We start from the raw sequence: 19,217 nt of genomic DNA, 5'->3' as shown, positions 1-19,217 counted from the left end.
TAAGCAAGTAGTTGATGCTGCGAAGTCCAGCTGATGATTATGGAGCAGAAGATTCTTTAGAGATCAGTAGTGACATCTATAATGTTTTGATTAATGACCTGGATGATAAGGCAACATGTGCTTTCAGCAAGCATGCAACTGATACCAAACCAGAGGCAGGGACAAAATGATGGTGACAAAGGGCTGCAACTCAAAGGGACCTGGACACAATTGCCATGAAATTCATTAAGAACAAGATCAAGATTTTTAATCTGAGATGAAGCGAGTCCACGCAACAATCCAAATTGGAGGATAACTGTCCAGAGAGAGGCCTGAAATCCTAGTGACCATCAAGTAGAATATGATCTGGGGAAGTGCTCTTGCAGCACAGAAAGCCAATGCCGTTCCGGCATGTATTACCAAGAGCATAGTCAGCAAGTCTTGGGAAGTGTGTCTTCCTGCTACACGGCAGTTGTGAGGCCATATCGAGAGTGCTGTAGTTCTGGGCTCCCCATTACAGGGGAGGAAGGACATCAGTGTCCTAGAGTGAGGCCAGAGGAGGCCTCCAAGATGGCTGGAAGCTGAATGCAGTTATGAGGAGAGGCTGAGAGATCTGGGCCTGCTCAGTCTTAAGAAGAGAAAATAAGACAGTGCAGAGAATATAGAGCAGGATTACTTCCAGCAGTACATGGTGATGGGACAAGAGGCAAAGGACAAAACTATAAACCTGCAAATTTGGATCATAAGGCATAAGATGCAAGCAACAAGTGTTTTTATGGTGACAGTGGTCCATATCAGAACAATTTGCCCCAAGAAGTTATAAGATTTCCATTTTTGCAACTGTACATGGCTTGAGTGGTCATATCCCAATAAATCTTGATCTAAGACTTGCTTAGAACTGAGGCTTAGACTACATACCATCTGGATGTACACACTGTAAGAATTTAATATTGTGGTTTATCTATCATCTTACTGGTTCTGAAATGCCTTGTTCACTGATTGTCAAATAAGTAAACACTTGTAGTAAATAAATAAATTGCTTTAATCCCGATTTGATTTAAAACATGTACATTGAGCAGTTTTTCCCAGTGGCAGGTAAACACTACACTACAATGCTTTATTTGTCTTTCTTCCAAGGGGTATTGTTGTTTCTGCAATGATGTACAAGGGTCATCCTTTGATCTTAGTCAAACAATACTGCATTCTGGTTCGCAGCATTTGAAGACCTTCTTATTTTAGGATGTTAGAAAGCAATGAGTTTTAAGACACTTTTTTGTTCCACAGAGCTAATGAGTACTTCTGAAGTCCTGTAAAGACAGTGAAGAGGCTTACGATACAGGAAAGCAAAATGATAGTGGAAACTACTAAATATATTCAAATAAGTGTGCAACAACATAAATAGTATAGATATATTTTTGAGAAATTTAGATTAGAAAAAGCATTAAAACTGAAATTTTACAAGCTGATAGACTTGGAGTGTTCATAAATCTGCTCAGGAGCCAAACTCTTCAAAATTTTTATCATGTTTCTAAAGGCAAATGTTTTTTATCTACTTGGTGTGTTGCTTTAAGAACACCAAATATGCAAACTTGCAAAAGTAAAAATAAGAGCACAGTCAGTTTTCAGTACCAAACACAGCTAGACAAATGAATTACAGGTTTAACCCCATGCCTTACAGCATTCTACAGTTGAACAGTAACATAAATTCTGTCATTTCTGGTGAAAAATATGATGCTCATTTGAGAACGAAATGTTTTCAGTAGAGCGTAAATAAATAAATAATAAACAAACAAATAAATAAAGGGCAGAGAAAGTAGGAAAAGTTTAAAAATTTTTGGCATAGCTATTTTACAAAATTGTGTGTCAGATATTTTTCTTGGTGTCTCTTTTTCAAAAATTGTCTTCTATTAGAGAAGAGACAAATACCATTAACATTAATTAAATTGTGCTTCCTTACAATTGTAGACTGGATATTAAAGATAAAAGGAAATCCTTTAATCATTAAATTTATATTATGCACTTATTGCAAAATTAAATTATCTCATTTTCCCTTATAGTTGCAGTGAGTTTTTATTACAAGAACTGAGAGGGGTTAGAGATCTTTGATGATGGCATGACTAGAAATTGTGCTGACATAATACTAAAATATTTTCATGTTTATTACACATTTTCCTAGTTAAACACACACATTTCCTGCATAATTTGTATTCATTAAAAAAGTAAACAAATCACCATGTCCCCAGGACACCTCCCCTGAAAGGCTGATACTCATATTTTAACAAACAGCACAAACATGGTAAATATTCATATAAACTTGGAAAGAAAGTAAAAATGCATTGTCTGCATTTTGACAGTGGCATATAACATAAAAATTTAATAAAGAATTTTCTAAACTCAGAAACCCACTTCTAGAATTCCCTAACTTTGTATGAGATGCATGAGCTGTAGTTTTCAGTAATAAGGCTGAGATCAGAGAATCTGAGGGACGGATATACAGTTGCTACTTCCAGTATAGAATTAATTTGTCCTCTCCACACTGCAAATCACAAATATAAGTGTCCTTCTACAACTCAATTGAATATGCTTCTTTTTGTAGATCCCCACATCCCTTCTGAACTGTTCATTTGTGCCATCAACCCTGCAATGGTGAAAATCACCTTATCAGAGATCTGGGAACCTGAACCAACATAGAAGGGTTATTCAAGACCAATATTTTGCATCTTTCTCTGCTTTTACTGATTACAAGCCAAGTCAAGGGGTATTTTTAGTATTACAGGGTAGATGCCAGATGTGAAAATTCATGTGAATGCTCATGTAGCAGTTACTGTACTAAGTGCATGTCTGTGAACATAAAAGTTATTTAAAAGCTGTTGTTTCAAGGGAAGTGATCTGTGGACAATGACTGGGTCCATACTCATTTAGTGTTTTGTAGATAACCTTCTCAGTTTTCACAGAAAGTTGAGAATTATTATTAAATAATTAATAATTTAATCATTAATGTTTAAAAGAGAGGAAGCATTAGGCAAACAACCAACACGCTCAGGTAATGTTTATCATTGCTACTATGCAGCCCATTCCCAAAAGAATTGTATGAATAATAGAACAATCAGCTCCAGTCTATCAATAACAATACATGTCATTAATGACATAATCCCTTGATGGCAGATGACTGTTGATATTCCTAGAGAAATGAAGACATAAGTACATACAGGTTTTTAGACACAAATTATATTCATCAAACATAGAAAAGTTATATCACTGTGGTAAAAAAAAACAAACCGAAAAGGTCTATGTACGAAGAGGGTATTTACAAGATAAGCATTTACTTAAGCATTTACTTGAAGTCATTCCAGTGGAAGACTCTCCAAAATATTCATTTGGCAAAACAATAAGTCTGCAGCAAGAGAAACCTTTGTGTGTCTGTTTGATTGCCAGCCAGACTATATTCAATTATCAGAGCACAGTACAAGTTATCTAAAAAGCTACCAAGAATTGAAGGTGGTGATTTATTTTACCCAACATGGTAAAATTTAAAGAAAACTGAAAATATCAGAACAGTGCCTGAACCAAGCCAGGCAAAGAAGACTTGAAGCAAGCCAAATAATAATTTTCATTTGATTAGATATGTCAGGAAAAATTGATATGTAACTGTTGGATATTGCCTTTATAAACAAACAACGATATTTCACCTCCAAAGTAGAAAACATCTGAATAAATCTGCAGAGGTATGAAGGCATGAGCAGATGAGGTCACATCATTGTCTACTCTTACACTGATCCGATTCCTTTTGACAGAGAGGGACACAGAATGCCACTGCCCGTTATTTAATCCAGCACCTGAAAGAAAAATAATACCCCCAAATTTAGTATGAACTTCCACCTATTATTATACTATCTAAATGTTTTAGAATTGAGAGGAGAAAGAACCAAGAGAGAGCAATCATAGCCCACATAAAATCTCCAAGTGATAGTAAAATGAAAAAGAACTCAGTAAGCATAAGCATCTTTTGTGAAGACAGAACCTTGCTTCATACTTGAAAGATAAAAAATAAAGCTACTTCACTGAATAAGTCTTAGTGTTGTAGTACTATTGTTGTAGCCTAATTATCTGTAATATACTCATTTAATGTAATGACTGTGAAGAGTATCCTCCCAATCCAAGGAGACTATCATTAAAACATCATTGTGATGGTGGATACAGTATTTTACACATAATACCTATTTTTATTACACTGTTACAAAGTGGTCATTATATTACAATATGGCAAAATAGTAAAATACTGCAGATGCTAAAAGCTTCAGTAATCATCACGTCAATGTCACAAGACAATTTTGCTTTCAGCTGATTCTTTTATGGGACATGTGCGGAAAATATTCTGAGAGTTAAGCCATGACCACAAACTTACATTACTCCTGGCTGTGTAGGTGTAAGGTGCCACAAAGCAATAAACCTATAGTCCCGATTCTGGAAAGCACTTATGTATACATAAATAAATTCTACACAGGGTAGCATGTAACCATGTTATAATCTTTAACAAGTGCTTAAAGTCAATCATGTGCTTGAGTATTCCTCAGGGCAGAGGCACTTCTTTCAGTGAAGAATAAAGAATACAATCTCTAAATTAGGCAAAGCATTTTCTGACTGCAGAGTGCCTATGATTTGTGATCTGTGATTTCCCTCTTGAAACTTCATGTATTCATGTAGTCCTCTCTAGAATATGCTATATATGTTGCAGTAGCAATCCATGAGTTAAGAGATTCATTCAAACAGAAAGAAAGAAAATAAAAAGAGAAAGATGAGAAGGTTCAAATAGCTAAATTATAGAATAATTAGGATCCATAGATTGGTGATTACCATAATCTAAATACAAGATCATAATAAAAGGAAGAGATAAACCCTAAAAGGACATTGCAAACTCAGATGAACTATCACCTAGATAATATCTCCAGTATATTTAAGATAATATTAGTCCTATATACCTTTTCTCCTTACTTCAATAAGCATATTTATTAGGGAACACGTAACCAGAAATTCTAAACATTTTGCTTTAGTCCCAGCCTCTCATGAATACTTCAAGTGATTGAAATTTTCCTCGGTCGCAACTCTTTAATACTTTATCTCTTCCTTTAGAAATTAAAAAATCATAGAATCATATAACATGTTGGGCTGCAAGGGACCTTTGAAAACCAGTTCAATCAATGCCCCTCTTTGCAGGGACTTTTTTACAGGATCACATTGCCAAAACCCCCATACAACATAACCTTGATCATTTCCAGGAGTGGAACATGTAAATATAACCTGTTTCACTTTAAAATTGTCACCTCTTGTTCTGCCACTACAGATCCTTGGAGGAAAAAAGAATAAAAATCTCCATTATAGGCCTTAAGTATGAAAAGGCCACAATAAGGTCTCCCTAATTATTTTTTTTTTCCAGGCTGAATAATACCAACTCTCTCAGCCTGTCTTCATGGAGATGTGCTCCCGCCCTCTGATAATTTTCATGGCCCTACTCCAGTCTCCTTCTAGCAGGACCATGTTTTTCTTGTGTTGGGGACCCTAGAGCTTGAAGGAGTTCTTGAGGTGGGGGTCTCATCTACCAGCACCCCCAAGTTTTTCTTGGCAGGCCTGCAAGAAATCCCCTCCTCCGCCAGCCTATACTGATATGGCAGGGGGGAGGGCACTTAAACCCAGGTGCAGGAACTCTCATTTGGCTTTGCTGAGCTTCATGAGATTCACATGGGTCCATTCTTCAAGTCTATCAAGCATCCTCCATCTTCAAATCTACCAAGGGTTGCATTCCTTCCCTAGAGTGAATCAACTGCACCACTCAGGTTTGTGCCATCAGCAAACCTGCTGAGGATACACTTGATCTCACTACCTGTGTCATTACTGAAAATAATAAATTTATCAACAAATTCTGCCATTTTATTTTAATCGTTACAAGGATAAATGCTTTTAATTCTTAGTTGTGCATCCTCCTTCAGTAGCTTCTTGTTCTGGTGGGTAAACCATATTCCAAACCTCGTAGTATTTGACAGTGAAGGTAGGTAAGAGACTGTCCTAACATATAAAGAATGGTATTTCAGACCATCAGAAGTTTTGGTTACTGGAAAATTAATAAGATGAATTTTACACTGTTTGGTTTGTTGATTGTAATTCACCTTGCTGAGCTAGTATATAATTTTGGAATAGGTATTTTATCTCTCCTTCTGAGTGGTTGGCATGGTTAGAGATATTTACCACTGTTCATGCAGCTGAAGTTAAGACTTCTTAGAAATCCCTTTTATTAAGTCTGAGAACTAAGGAATGCCATTGTGGGAGCACAAGACACTCTGAAGAAAACTGTTCATTTTAGCCCTTGAATTGAGAACTTTGACTAAATTCATATTTGCTTGTGTGAAGCCACTGAGTGGTAAAACATCTAAGTGGAAGAGGCCAATGGACTACCAACATCTACATTCCGTCTGAAACTTATATTGTCTGGTGCTCTACTATGAGTTAGAAAAATCTTAACCACAAGCAAACAGGAAAAACAAAGCAATGAATTTTTTTAGTACATAATAAGGTAGCTGTTAAACAAGATGTCCATTTATTCCCATTAGTTCTAGCATTTTAAATCTAAGTATTAAAATAGGGTCTACGGGATGTCTTGCAGAACAATGATACCCAACCTCAGAAACACATGTATAAAATGCAGTGTATATAAATTATTAGGAGATCAGTGAGAAACAAAAAAAAAGTTTAGAGGAAGTAATTTATAGATTAGTCTGAAGTATAACAATGAAATTCCATTATTATTATTAACACCATTTAACTAAAAGATGGATGGAAATTAAAAGCTTCATAGAAATAGAGCGTCACAGAACAAACTGAGTAATAGGATCCAACATTTACACATATTGTAATTCAATTTGGTCTCATAATTCAAAACAAATTAACTTTGTGTTGATTTCTGGTTTTTTTTTAAACGTATGTTATTTCTTTGTGAATATTTGATGTACCACTTGCAAAGGAGGCTACAAATTAAAGACATTAAGCAGCCATTCTGCAAAAGAAAGATAGAACTTACTATAACTTAATTAGTTAGGAAATGATATGCCATTCTCCTCGGTTTTATATGGTTAAAGAAATTCTTAAAAAACACAGGAAAATTAATTTAAGACTTGTGCACAAAGAAATACGCTCAGATTCAATTATCAAATATTATATGTGTGTGTGTGTGTGTGTGTGTGTGTGTGTGTGTGTGTGTGTGTGTGTAAGTCAGGTCATAAGTCCTTGCCTGTAGGGGAACAAATCTTCTGTCCAATCATCCATAATTTAATTACTCAACCTCCAAATGCAGACTTGAATTGCTTCAATGATTGCTACACCAAACACTTCAAAAACTCAAGGAAAAGTTTCCCATATGGTTTTGTTAGATAAATTCCCTCTCTGAAAAGAATAAGATGATTTTGCTGTAACTTTTGCCTTCACAAAAACAAACACAATTCCTCCTTTTAGACTTTATGAATGGGAAACTTACCCTAGCATGAGAACACTAAATTCTGTTTCAGCATACAATGTCAAGATTTATTTTGGGATGTTAATACTAATATTTTATGTACTGCATTGCAGCTTTGAAATTGAATAAATTTTCCCACGTGCAAGTCTACCTACTGCTGTTAAAAGTGCCACCACCATCAGCCAGTCTGTTAAAATGACAGTGCATGGCAACAGTTTCTTTAACATATATCACATAATTGAACAGCAATTGAAATAGCTCCTAAAAACGCAAATTCAACATCGCTAACTGTATACCACTGACATTCTTACTAAGAAATTGACATTTTCAAATGGTAAGCCTAGGGAAATATCTTGTCATTACTTGTCAGTGGTACTCTTTGTGCATCAGTTATTTTAGAAAATAAAAAATACCAGGGCCATGCCTATTATCACCCACAGGAACAGGATCAAAGTATTTATGCAAATTTCAACATTATCTGTGGTCATTAGAGGCTTATAGTCTTTTCCTGAGTTAAAATAATCAACAGTTTAAAATTTTACCCATAATCATTAAACACCTGTAGAAACATAATGAACTTCACAGTTTCCTTTCCTTTCCTTTCCTTTCCTTTCCTTTCCTTTCCTTTCCTTTCCTTTCCTTTCCTTTCCTTTCCTTTCCTTTCCTTTCCTTTCCTTTCCTTTCCTTTCCTTTCCTTTCCTTTCCTTTCCTTTCCTTTCCTTTCCTTTCCTTTCCTTTCCTTTCCTTTCCTTTCCTTTCCTTTCCTTTCCTTTCCTTTCCTTTCCTTTCCTTTCCTTTCCTTTCCTTTCCTTTCCTTTCCTTTCCTTTCCTTTCCTTTCCTTTCCTTTCCTTTCCTTTCCTTTCCTTTCTTTTCCTTTCCTTTTTCCTTTCCTTTCCCTTTTCCTTTCCTTTTTCCTTTCCTTTCCCCTTTCCTTTCCCTTTTCCTTTCCTTTTTCCTTTCCTCCCTTCCCCTTCCCCTTCCCCTTCCCTTTCCACCTCCCTCTCCCTCTCCCTTCCCCCCGCTTCCTCCTCAAGGAAGGGAAGGAATTTTCATTTATTAAGAGGATTTAAAGTAAGGAATCAATCAAAGAAACAGGAGCATGGAACAAAGATTAAAGAGACCTCACGTTCAAATCCTGTGGCGGTTTCTCTGTCCGGCTTTGTTCTGCTTTGCTCCCTCTGCATTATACTGCCTAATAAGTTTTGAGGACAGTTTAGACAGTTGATTCTTATTTTGTCTTTATACTGATTATAACTAGTTTGGGGGTTTCTCACTTGGTCTTTGTTACATAACTGGAACTAACTTGGCTTCTTTTACACTGATAACATTCTGCTTTGTGAATATAAAATGGAAAAAACAGGCTTGTGTACGGGTCAAAATGAATCAAAGATCAAGTGACGTTCTGGATATCACAAATGTGTTTTCTGCATTCAAATTCACCATTGCTTCTACAATATATTGCTCCAGCTAGTGGACTCTGGTCGTCTTTGTCCATACAGAAATGACTCCAACCCTAGCCTCAATTTCCTCATATCATATATTCCTTGTAATCCCTTTTATCCACCTATTCTGTATTGTCTTTTTCCTGTCTTATGTCTCATCATATCATATCACATCATATAATCCATCTACAAGTAAAGGGCAAAACTAAATTTGTTTGCATAAATAATGAGAAGCTCTAAGGTAGCTGTGATATATGGAATGCCATTGTATAGTACAATACTGATGACAAGCTGCTAGGTGAAGGTGATGATATTATTACATGGGGACATTACTTGATAGCAGCATTTTATAAAAAACCTCTGAATGTGGAGATGACATTTTTCTGTCCTGCTATCATATTTCCTGAAAGATGGAGATTCCTGACTGGGCCAACAGTCTTGCTGATCCCACATCAACTGCCAACAGCGCTCAGAAAAACTGAGGACGCTCTTTGTGAAAGACTTACTCCCATTCCTGCCAGGCAGAGAGAAAGTTAAAGCTGGAATCTGCTTAGAATCCCAACTGAATGCTCTCTAACATGACTGTGTATTCACTATAGTAGCTCCATCCTTTTGTCTTGACATATTTGTTTGCCAAGGGTGAAATTACTCATCAGAAGACTAGACTGGGTACTAGCTTTCTGAAAATCTGTTTTACCCTGAGGGATGCCTAGCAGTGCACTACCAAAAGTAGATGATTTAGTCTCGATTCAGTGTTTAACTACAAAAGTGACCTTTTATCTTCCAGGTATTCATTTTTCTCAAGTTCCCTTTTTTTAAAATCATAGACTCAAACTTGCCCTGGTTTTCTGAAATACAATCTGGTATTGGGCATCCCCTGCCCCAGATTAATGGATATCTCTGCAATGGAGAACTCTAAAAAATAATAGACAGTATATTTATAGTGATGTATAACTTTATAAAAAAAATTGTTACTTGATACCTTTTGAAAGCACAGACAAATGGTGAGACACATCTTAATGACTTAGCTTGACAGAGTGAGACTAAATTTCTTAGTCTCTTTAAACTTCACAACTGAAAAGACTGCTTAGATTTGCCTGGTCATACACATGAGCTGTACATACTGTATGCATGTTAAGCTAAGGACTCAATTTTTTAGTATTACTGCAAGTAATTTCTGCTCACTCATGGGGAAAAAAAGAATAGGTATGTTTGTGAGAAAAGAAAGCATTTAGAAATAATTGGGTGTAAAATTCCCACAAGTAAAGCACAGTTGCACACAAACTAATCATAAAAATCAGTCAAGAAAGCAAATACTAAATAAATAACTTTTAATGTTTTTCTTTTACTCATAGGAGTCTTGTAATTTTTTTTCTTCATTTCTGTTACCTGCAGCGATGTCACTCAGTACTCTTCCTGTTTTATGAAGATTGATTTTGACTCTCCCATCACTCAGATATAAGAGGAAACCACCTGAAGACTGGTGCAGTTTACTGGATAATAGAAGTCCATCCTTGTTCCAAGTGCGAAACTGAAAACTGACAAATACTTCATCTTGCCCTGATGTGCCTCGCAGTGCCAGGAAACTGCTGGAGCTCAGAAATGTCACAGGAACTACCTTTGGCTCTAAACATGAGAAGGACATATTGCCCTAGAAATAAATAAAACAAATATGGCATTAGGAAGAGTCATGAGAATTTCTCCATGGAAACTGCAGAGTTTCAAAACATGGTACATAGTACTTGCATGCATTAGTCTAAAAATTAAACATGAACTTCATCAGTTTGAGAAATGTTAACATAGTTGTCTGAGCAGAGTAGACTCATCTGCCTGCACAGAGCGGCAAGGACCTTTGAGGGAATGGTGTAAGATCCTAAATTATGAGGCTGATTTAATGCTACTTCAGGAGTTGGAAAGATCTGCTTTGTTCCTAGCTTGGCTCAGCCTCACTAAGCATTAGGAACTTGACAAATTCTTCAGTGATAAAGAAATGCCATGCCACTGACTGCATGTAAACACTGACATGGGTCTAAATGCTTGGATGCAGAGAACAATGTTGAGCTGGCACTGATTGTTTAAGATGGTTTTAAATTTAAGAAAAAAGGGAAAAAATTCCAAATTAATGCAATTGGGGATGCACACCAACTCCAGTATTTGTTTTCACAAATAGGAAAATTCCACATATAAACTTTTGCTACTTACAAATGCACAACACATACTTCTTAATTTAATAGGGAATGTGTTTTCAAGCAGGCCTGTATGGACTAGATGATGAGTTGGATTTATGCACCTAGCGTTTGCTTACATTCTTCTGAAATAACTGTTTCTTAGGTAAACTTGTGGCTGAATTAATCGAGAAACTCTGAGAGTAACCTGTATCTGTACTTGTACTGAGTGATGCAGATAAGAAATCTGGAATGGGAATAGTGCATTTTTTGCATCTAGTGTCAGAGTTAGTTAACACTTTATGGTGCTTGATAGTACTACACTGTACACTCTGATCTAATGACTTGCTGATGCCATTTGAACTATAATTAATTTGCTCTGGAAAAAGGATTACTAAAGATTAATGTTTTTGGAATTTAAAGTGCACTTAATTTCTGTTCAACACTAAGAGGTTTTAAACTTTTGAGCATACCTAAAACTTTGGCCACACATTAAGCAGCTTTAAAATCAATTTAAGAAAAATATTCACTAGTCCCTGGTGTGGCAAAGTATTAGAGCTTATGGGTTTTCATTTTCTTCAAGGAAAATAGATAAATAAGTAAAAGCTTTGTCTCATGAACTCAGCTGTACAGAAATGATTAGTCAGCTAAACTGACACATAGTGAAAAGATACTCAGCAGATTATAAAAGCCTTGTTAAATGCTAAAAGCTGGCCATTTGCAGATTCCCCCAGTAAAGTGCCTGTTTAACAGGGATTCTGTGGTAACAGAGATTCTTTCTATATTATCTAGATTATGAAATGTCTCCTAAATAGTTTTGAAAGTAGTGCACAACAATTTAAAATATTTGACATGAAAATAATGAAATTTCCTATTACAGATAAATTCATAGATCCCCTTCCACTAGTCCACGCAGAGCCTACTATAATTGCCCATTCCCCAATATTCATAAGCATCATGGACAGAATACTATGCAGAGGTACAAGCTTACACAATTTTGGAATATTTCAAGTGAATTTTACATGAGAAGATATGCCTCTCATTCATTTCTTCTATGATGGAGACCAAATTTGATTCTTTGTATTCTGAACAGAAATTAAAGTTAAAATATTTGGATCATGAAAGCATTTAATACATTTTTAATTATTCTGAGCTGATTTCCATGACACCTCTGCATTTCCTGCTACTAAATAAACACATGTTACAAACAGAGATGACCCTTGCTGTACTAGGAAAAAAAACCAAAAACAAAACCAACAGCAAAGGACTCAGTAAAATTTCTAGAAAGCCTTTTGTAACATAGAACACATTTGTTTTGTTATTGGAACAGTTTCCCTAAAAGGTAGGAATTTGGATAATATGACTTCTGGCCATGTCACAATAAATACACTACACCCACCAACCTAAACTAAGGTTTTCAGAAACAGATCAGTATAAACTGAAAAACAGAACTGATCTATCAAAATTTTAACTCTCTGGACAAAATGGATCAGTATCCTCAGTAATAAAGAACTTAAAAAATGTACTGCTGGTGTTCTTATTAGTCAGACACATATTATTATTACTCTGCTACAAAACCAAAGATTTGAGGGTTTCTGATGCATCTTGTTACACATTGACTTTTGTCACCAAGTTAGAAAGCACACAACACTGTGGTATCAGACATAGCTAAATATCAGCTAAAGATCTCAAGAATAAAATGCATCTTGCTTTTTCTACTAGGATGAGTCTACCCAGCATAAAATGAAAAGTAGCCCAACTTGGTAATTACTCTATTTTTCTTTCATTACCTAACATAGATTTTACCAGAAACATGTGCTAACAGGTTGGATTTGAAAGTGGTCGTGATCTTTTTCTCTCTTTTTTATTCTTTCTTAATTATAAATCTCTTACCACAATGTAGATCTGAGATTTATGCCTTCTGGCCAGGTCAATAATGTTCACTCCATTATAATAAATATTTTCAAAACACCCATGAAAATTCCTGCGTGATAATGTCCCTGATTTTCCAGGCACTGGGATCCCTCCAAAGCTGAGCTTAGAAAGAGAAGAGAAATCAATAATACTATTAAGTAATTTTCTAAGGAAAGAAGTTGACTATACTGTAGGAGCAGAAGTCAAAGACTGGCCTATAATGAATCTGTTACTTGTGTATTTCACTGTATCACATCTACATATTAAAAGAACAGGCTAACAAAAAATAGGCTGTATCAAGTCAAATGTATGTAGCAAATCATTCTGACATTTTGGCTTTTTTTTTCTTCTTCTGATGTATCTGTGTCTTGAATCAGTTTTCAGGGTCCATTACAGCTGTGAAACCAAGAAGAAGAAGGACAAGGCCAAGTACAAGGAGACTATGCAAAACAGTGTAAAAAGGGAGAAGACAATTAGCAACAATTTCTTTAGAAACTTGACCCAGACTTCTCCACTCTGTGCACACCATAACTACTATAGTAGAAAAGAAGAGTCCATCAAATTACATTGTTCTAGAACTGATTTGAAACAAACTAAAGGAGGCACATTTTCCCTTTCAAAATGCTTAGGCTGTGCAGTTCCTTTGTATGGTGATGTAAAATTACTTATTTCAGAAAGAGATTGGAAGATTTAATAAAAATAAAAACCCATTGAGAGCTACTAAATTCAAGAATATCATTCTGTCTAAATACATCCCTGCCCTGAGGCAAAAGCTGCTAGAAAGCAGTAAATTATTTTAGAAAAGCACTGCCACAATTGTGACCTTAGTTCTTCTCTAGTATATGTTTTAACTCTTTTACACCACCAGAAATAGGATTCCAGGATAAGTGAACATTTGAGCTCACATATTTCAAAGCTATTCTAGACAACATTGTAAAAAAGGTCAGTCTAAACTATTAACCTTTTAATTTTTAAATTTTTTTAAAACAAATTGTCAACCAGTTATTTTTCCTCTAGCTTTTGGTTTTTTTTAAAATTAGTATGATCCTCCAAACTTTGATATTATGACTTACATTCAGAAATTCTGAGCAGATATTTTTTGAAATGGAATAATGGACACAGAACAGCATGACATCTCACTTTAAAATGCTTAAAAATTGGAATGAGTACAATAAAGTCTGTGGGTTCCTGACATTCTGGTCTATCACTCATTGTCTTATCCAACAAACAGTATAGGGAAAACATAAAGCAGCCAGTCATCACATTACAACTGTGAAATAGTGGTATTTTTAACCACAGGCAGGAAAATTTCACAGAACATTACATCTACTACTGTTCATGAATTTACTATTTGTGCAAGAAAGATTTTTTCACAGTATAATTTTCAGATCTAACAGGGATTTAAGTCTTGATATAAATATTTCTACAACAGTTTTTATGCTGACATTGCAATTTTAATCAAGTTTTTTATTCATAACATTAATATTCATTAAATCATAGCACTGAGTTGGGTCTCATTCATTATGTTTACAATATTGTTTATCACATTTGCAGGTCTATTAAAACAAAGGTATTAAAATAATGAATTCTGAGATGAAAAAGATGGTCTTTTGAAAATACTGCGTTGAGTCTAGTGGAAGATTTGTACTCCAGGAACATCTCTTTCTTTTTGATTAATTCCCTTAACAGACAGAAAATCCCCTAGGTTTTAAGGACTACAAACTTCCTTAAGTTCTGTTTCCTTTGCCTGTTTCAGTGCATTTGCATAACAAAGGTAATAAATGTAATAAAGGAAAGGTAATTTTCACACCTCATAATCAAGGTCCAAATAACTGAATTCTCCTTTTGCATGAAAATGATGAGTGTGTTTATCCACTGTAAAGTTTACTTGATTGTTAAAATGCTCAATGAGAACAGAATGCCAGTGTTGATCATCCAAAAGGCTGCCCAGCGTAATATTAATTTGGGCATTAGGAGGATGAGTTTTAGTATCACCTTGAAAGAAGAAAAATAAAAACTATTAATTTCATTGAAAAAATCATTCAAAAATATACTGCTAGTTTATCATACTTCATACATTAAAATCCACTTAACAGTTTAAGAGAAATTTTAGTCAAATAATGCCTAGTAACTATATTAGACTTTATGAGACTATAGCTGTTACCTAAATTAATGAGTAGGGACAGCTTCCCTTTAGTTAATTCCATGGTGATGTGGTCTCCATTTTGTCCTTCTCTGTGGAGGAGAATTCCATCACTTTGCATTGTCTTAAACTTCAGAGAAATCACATCTTTCACTGTATTAATGAGTTTTCTATTTAATGTGTAAATTAGACAACTTTTCCCATCAAAGCCAACCACCTCAGACCCTAGAAGTAAAGAAATGAAAGATAATGTATAATGCTATGTCTGAAAGAAACAGTTGCATGCTACTTCAATATGGTATGAAGTTCCATCACTAACATCTCTAGATCACTTGTGCACAGTAAATTGTACTTTATTTTTTCCCCGTATGTTAAGACTGTTGTGTTTTAATGATGATGGTATAACTAGATAATAAAACCATGTGAGAAGAGATCTGGCATCTATTCAAATCTAATAATGTTCTCATATGCTGGTCTTCCTTTTCTTGGAGCTATAAAGTACTTTGACCATTTCTGTTTTTACCCGTACTCTTTGGCTGAAAATCGCTATTAATTTATATGCAATTCATTCCAATGAATAAAATCGAGACAAAAAAAAGCCAAGGCTGCTGCTGACCTTTGGGAAAGGAAGGAAATAGGGCTAACTGATTTTATCCTAATAGTATAAAAGAATATCCATCAAAATCAGTACAGATTGAACAAGACACACATTAAGGAACTGATAACACTATAAAAAGCTCATCGAGTATTCACAGTTCATATGTAATGAAAAGAGTAATCACCCTTGAAAAATACATTTTTGAAGTGAATGAAGATGTAAGGATATGCAATAAAATATGAAGTTGTTTTTCAACTGACTGGTTGACTTCTTGCAAGTCAAGGGAAACTCATTATCTATTTACTAACTTTATATAATTTCACGATAAATATTTCTCCATATTTTCAGCACGGAAATGGAATGAATTCAAATTACCTCTTGTACTTTAGGTGACTAATTTATATCCCATTTTCACAAAGCTCTTGTCAAGTGAATGCAGTTATGTTTTTAAATATAGTTTCTTGATTTTCTTTATATATTGATAATGAAGAATTAATTTACAAAAGTACAATGAATAAATATGATGTTCTACCTAAATATGAACCCTAGATTTTACTTCATTTTGTCACTGAATGAATGTGGACAGCAAAATGTTAATTAATGTTGAATTAAAATTAGGAATGTAATGTAGAATAGCTTCAATAAGGACTTCAATAAGACCACTTGTATATTTATATACACCCATCAAACCAGCTACTTTAGTAGACAATGATAACTGTAGGATTGGGAACATACTCTTCTTATTGGGACAGAGTATAAAGAACATTAACATGGCTTTCTAAAATCCCTTACACTATTCTGCAGCACTGGTTCCTAAGAAGCAATATCTGCTTTGTCTATATTTGGAAAGAAAACCAAATTAAATTTTGCCCCTGCCCTCATCCCATGAATTAATGACGATTGCAAAATTGCTGCAGATGGCAATCAAAATTCTTGTCACATTTCTCACACAGGTCTTGTCTTCACCATCCATGAATTACCCTTAGAAATATATTTAAAGAGGTGTGAGAAAGACAGCTTGGGTGTCCTGCAGAGCTATAAGGATAAATAGAATGTGGGCACATATCCAGATTACCATAAGATTTTCCTCTCTTATTTACCAACTACTTGCAACTTACTGGACTTCAAAATCCTCTACATGGATTTTCTCTACTGTTGTAAATAAGGAAAATAAAACTTGTTTTATGAACACTCATCTTTTGTTTCCACAATTGGCAGTGTCTTCCTTAAATTAATGTGATATAAATCCTTAGTGTACTATGAAAATATCTTTGGAAATCACAAAATGCCCCTGAGAAACTGGAGATTCTGGAGGCCTCACATACCACAGGACCAAGAAACCTAGTGATCCTGAGCAAAAGTTCTAATTGAAATATCTTAGAAAAATTTTTTTTATCTTTATATCAATTGAAATCAATGCTAATATTCTATAAAGAAAAAAAACAAAAAACAAACTTAAACCAACACAAACCAACTGCCATTATTCCAGTTATGAGGAGAATATGAAGTCCTTTCTGTGACTGATGTAACTGTAATGTTGACTTACAGCATTTCAGTCAGGTAGGAAATGCTGAAAAAGCCTCAATACAACTAGAAGCGATAAAAAAAAGGATTTGAGCAGTATCTGCAGTGCTTTTTGTTAGGTATCATAACATACATAACTGACATTTTTTAATGTGCATTATATATTTATTTTCCAGTTACCTATATTCTACTACTTTATACATTTGTCACTTTCAGATTTAAACATATCTTTCTGCCCGCCAGGGCAAAAAAATCCCCACCTTTTTGTTTCTTTGATTTCTATTTTTAGACTACCAGTTTTTAGAGGAAGAAATAAAAGAGTACTGTAATGAAGAGGGGAAATTGTAAGCTAAACTCATTCCTAATATCCCTTTTATTTAGTGCCACGACATAGCTTAACCTTAACTGTGTTTTACATGGATTAATTGTCACAACCTGGCATTTCAGGAACAAGACACAGGAAATGTCAGCAGAAATTCATTGTTCTCTTTTGTACACACTAAATAGAAAGAACTATCAGGCAGAGGCTTCAGACAGATTTTGGGCTGAGGTTCAGCACAGAGTATTTGCAGTGCAGTCATGGCACAAGCAGATGTTTTATCAGTTCACACGAAGGAAGGCAGGTTTAACACCTGGAGGTAGAAAACAAACCCTTCCTTCCTTCCTTCCTTCCTTCCTTCCTTCCTTCCTTCCTTCCTTCCTTCCTTCCTTCCTTCCTTCCTTCCTTCCTTCCTTCCTTCCTTCCTTCCTTCCTTCCTTCCTTCCTTCCTTCCTTCCTTCCTTCCTTCCTTCCTTCCTTCCTTCCTTCCTTCCTTCCTTCCTTCCTTCCTTCCTTCCTTCCTTCCTTCCTTCCTTCCTTCCTTCCTTCCTTCCTTCCTTCCTTCCTTCCTTCCTTCCTTCCTTCCTTCCTTCCGCCACTTCCTTCCGCCACTTCCTTCCGCCACTTCCTTCCGCCACTTCCTTCCGCCACTTCCTTCCGCCACTTCCTTCCGCCACTTCCTTCCGCCACTTCCTTCCTTCCGCCACTTCCTTCCTTCCTTCCGCCCCTTCCTTCCTTCCTTCCTTCCTTCCTTCCTTCCTTCCTTCCTTCCTTCCTTCCTTCCTTCCTTCCGCCACTTCCTTCCGCCACTTCCTTCCGCCACTTCCTTCCGCCACTTCCTTCCGCCACTTCCTTCCGCCACTTCCTTCCGCCACTTCCTTCCGCCACTTCCTTCCTTCCGCCACTTCCTTCCTTCCGCCACTTCCTTCCTTCCGCCACTTCCTTCCTTCCGCCACTTCCTTCCTTCCGCCACTTCCTTCCTTCCGCCACTTCCTTCCTTCCGCCACTTCCTTCCTTCCGCCACTTCCTTCCTTCCGCCACTTCCTTCCTTCCGCCACTTCCTTCCTTCCGCCACTTCCTTCCTTCCGCCACTTCCTTCCTTCCGCCACTTCCTTCCTTCCGCCACTTCCTTCCTTCCGCCACTTCCTTCCTTCCGCCACTTCCTTCCTTCCGCCACTTCCTTCCTTCCGCCACTTCCTTCCTTCCGCCACTTCCTTCCTTCCGCCACTTCCTTCCTTCCGCCACTTCCTTCCTTCCGCCACTTCCTTCCTTCCGCCACTTCCTTCCTTCCGCCACTTCCTTCCTTCCGCCACTTCCTTCCTTCCGCCACTTCCTTCCTTCCGCCACTTCCTTCCTTCCGCCACTTCCTTCCTTCCGCCACTTCCTTCCTTCCGCCACTTCCTTCCTTCCGCCACTTCCTTCCTTCCGCCACTTCCTTCCTTCCGCCACTTCCTTCCTTCCGCCACTTCCTTCCTTCCGCCACTTCCTTCCTTCCGCCACTTCCTTCCTTCCGCCACTTCCTTCCTTCCGCCACTTCCTTCCTTCCGCCACTTCCTTCCTTCCGCCACTTCCTTCCTTCCGCCACTTCCTTCCTTCCGCCACTTCCTTCCTTCCGCCACTTCCTTCCTTCC

General features: G+C 36.4%; 1 protein-coding gene across 1 annotated transcript in view; it reads right to left on the bottom strand.

The window, feature by feature from the left end:
- Nucleotides 1-19,217, bottom strand: part of LOC102041026 (contactin-associated protein-like 4) — a 205,932-nt gene that overhangs the window by 53,705 nt on the left and 133,010 nt on the right. The window contains 5 exon segments of the mRNA XM_031064606.1: nucleotides 3,669-3,815; nucleotides 10,313-10,574; nucleotides 12,982-13,125; nucleotides 14,813-14,997; nucleotides 15,167-15,370. Coding sequence (XP_030920466.1) covers nucleotides 3,669-3,815; nucleotides 10,313-10,574; nucleotides 12,982-13,125; nucleotides 14,813-14,997; nucleotides 15,167-15,370 — 942 coding nt within the window.

This window comes from Geospiza fortis, unplaced genomic scaffold (genome assembly GCF_000277835.1).
Source record: "Geospiza fortis unplaced genomic scaffold, GeoFor_1.0 scaffold1105, whole genome shotgun sequence".
Classification (NCBI taxonomy): domain Eukaryota; kingdom Metazoa; phylum Chordata; class Aves; order Passeriformes; family Thraupidae; genus Geospiza; species Geospiza fortis.
The sequence above is the reverse complement of the archived record's forward strand: the minus strand, read 5'-3'. Positions and strand labels throughout refer to the sequence as shown.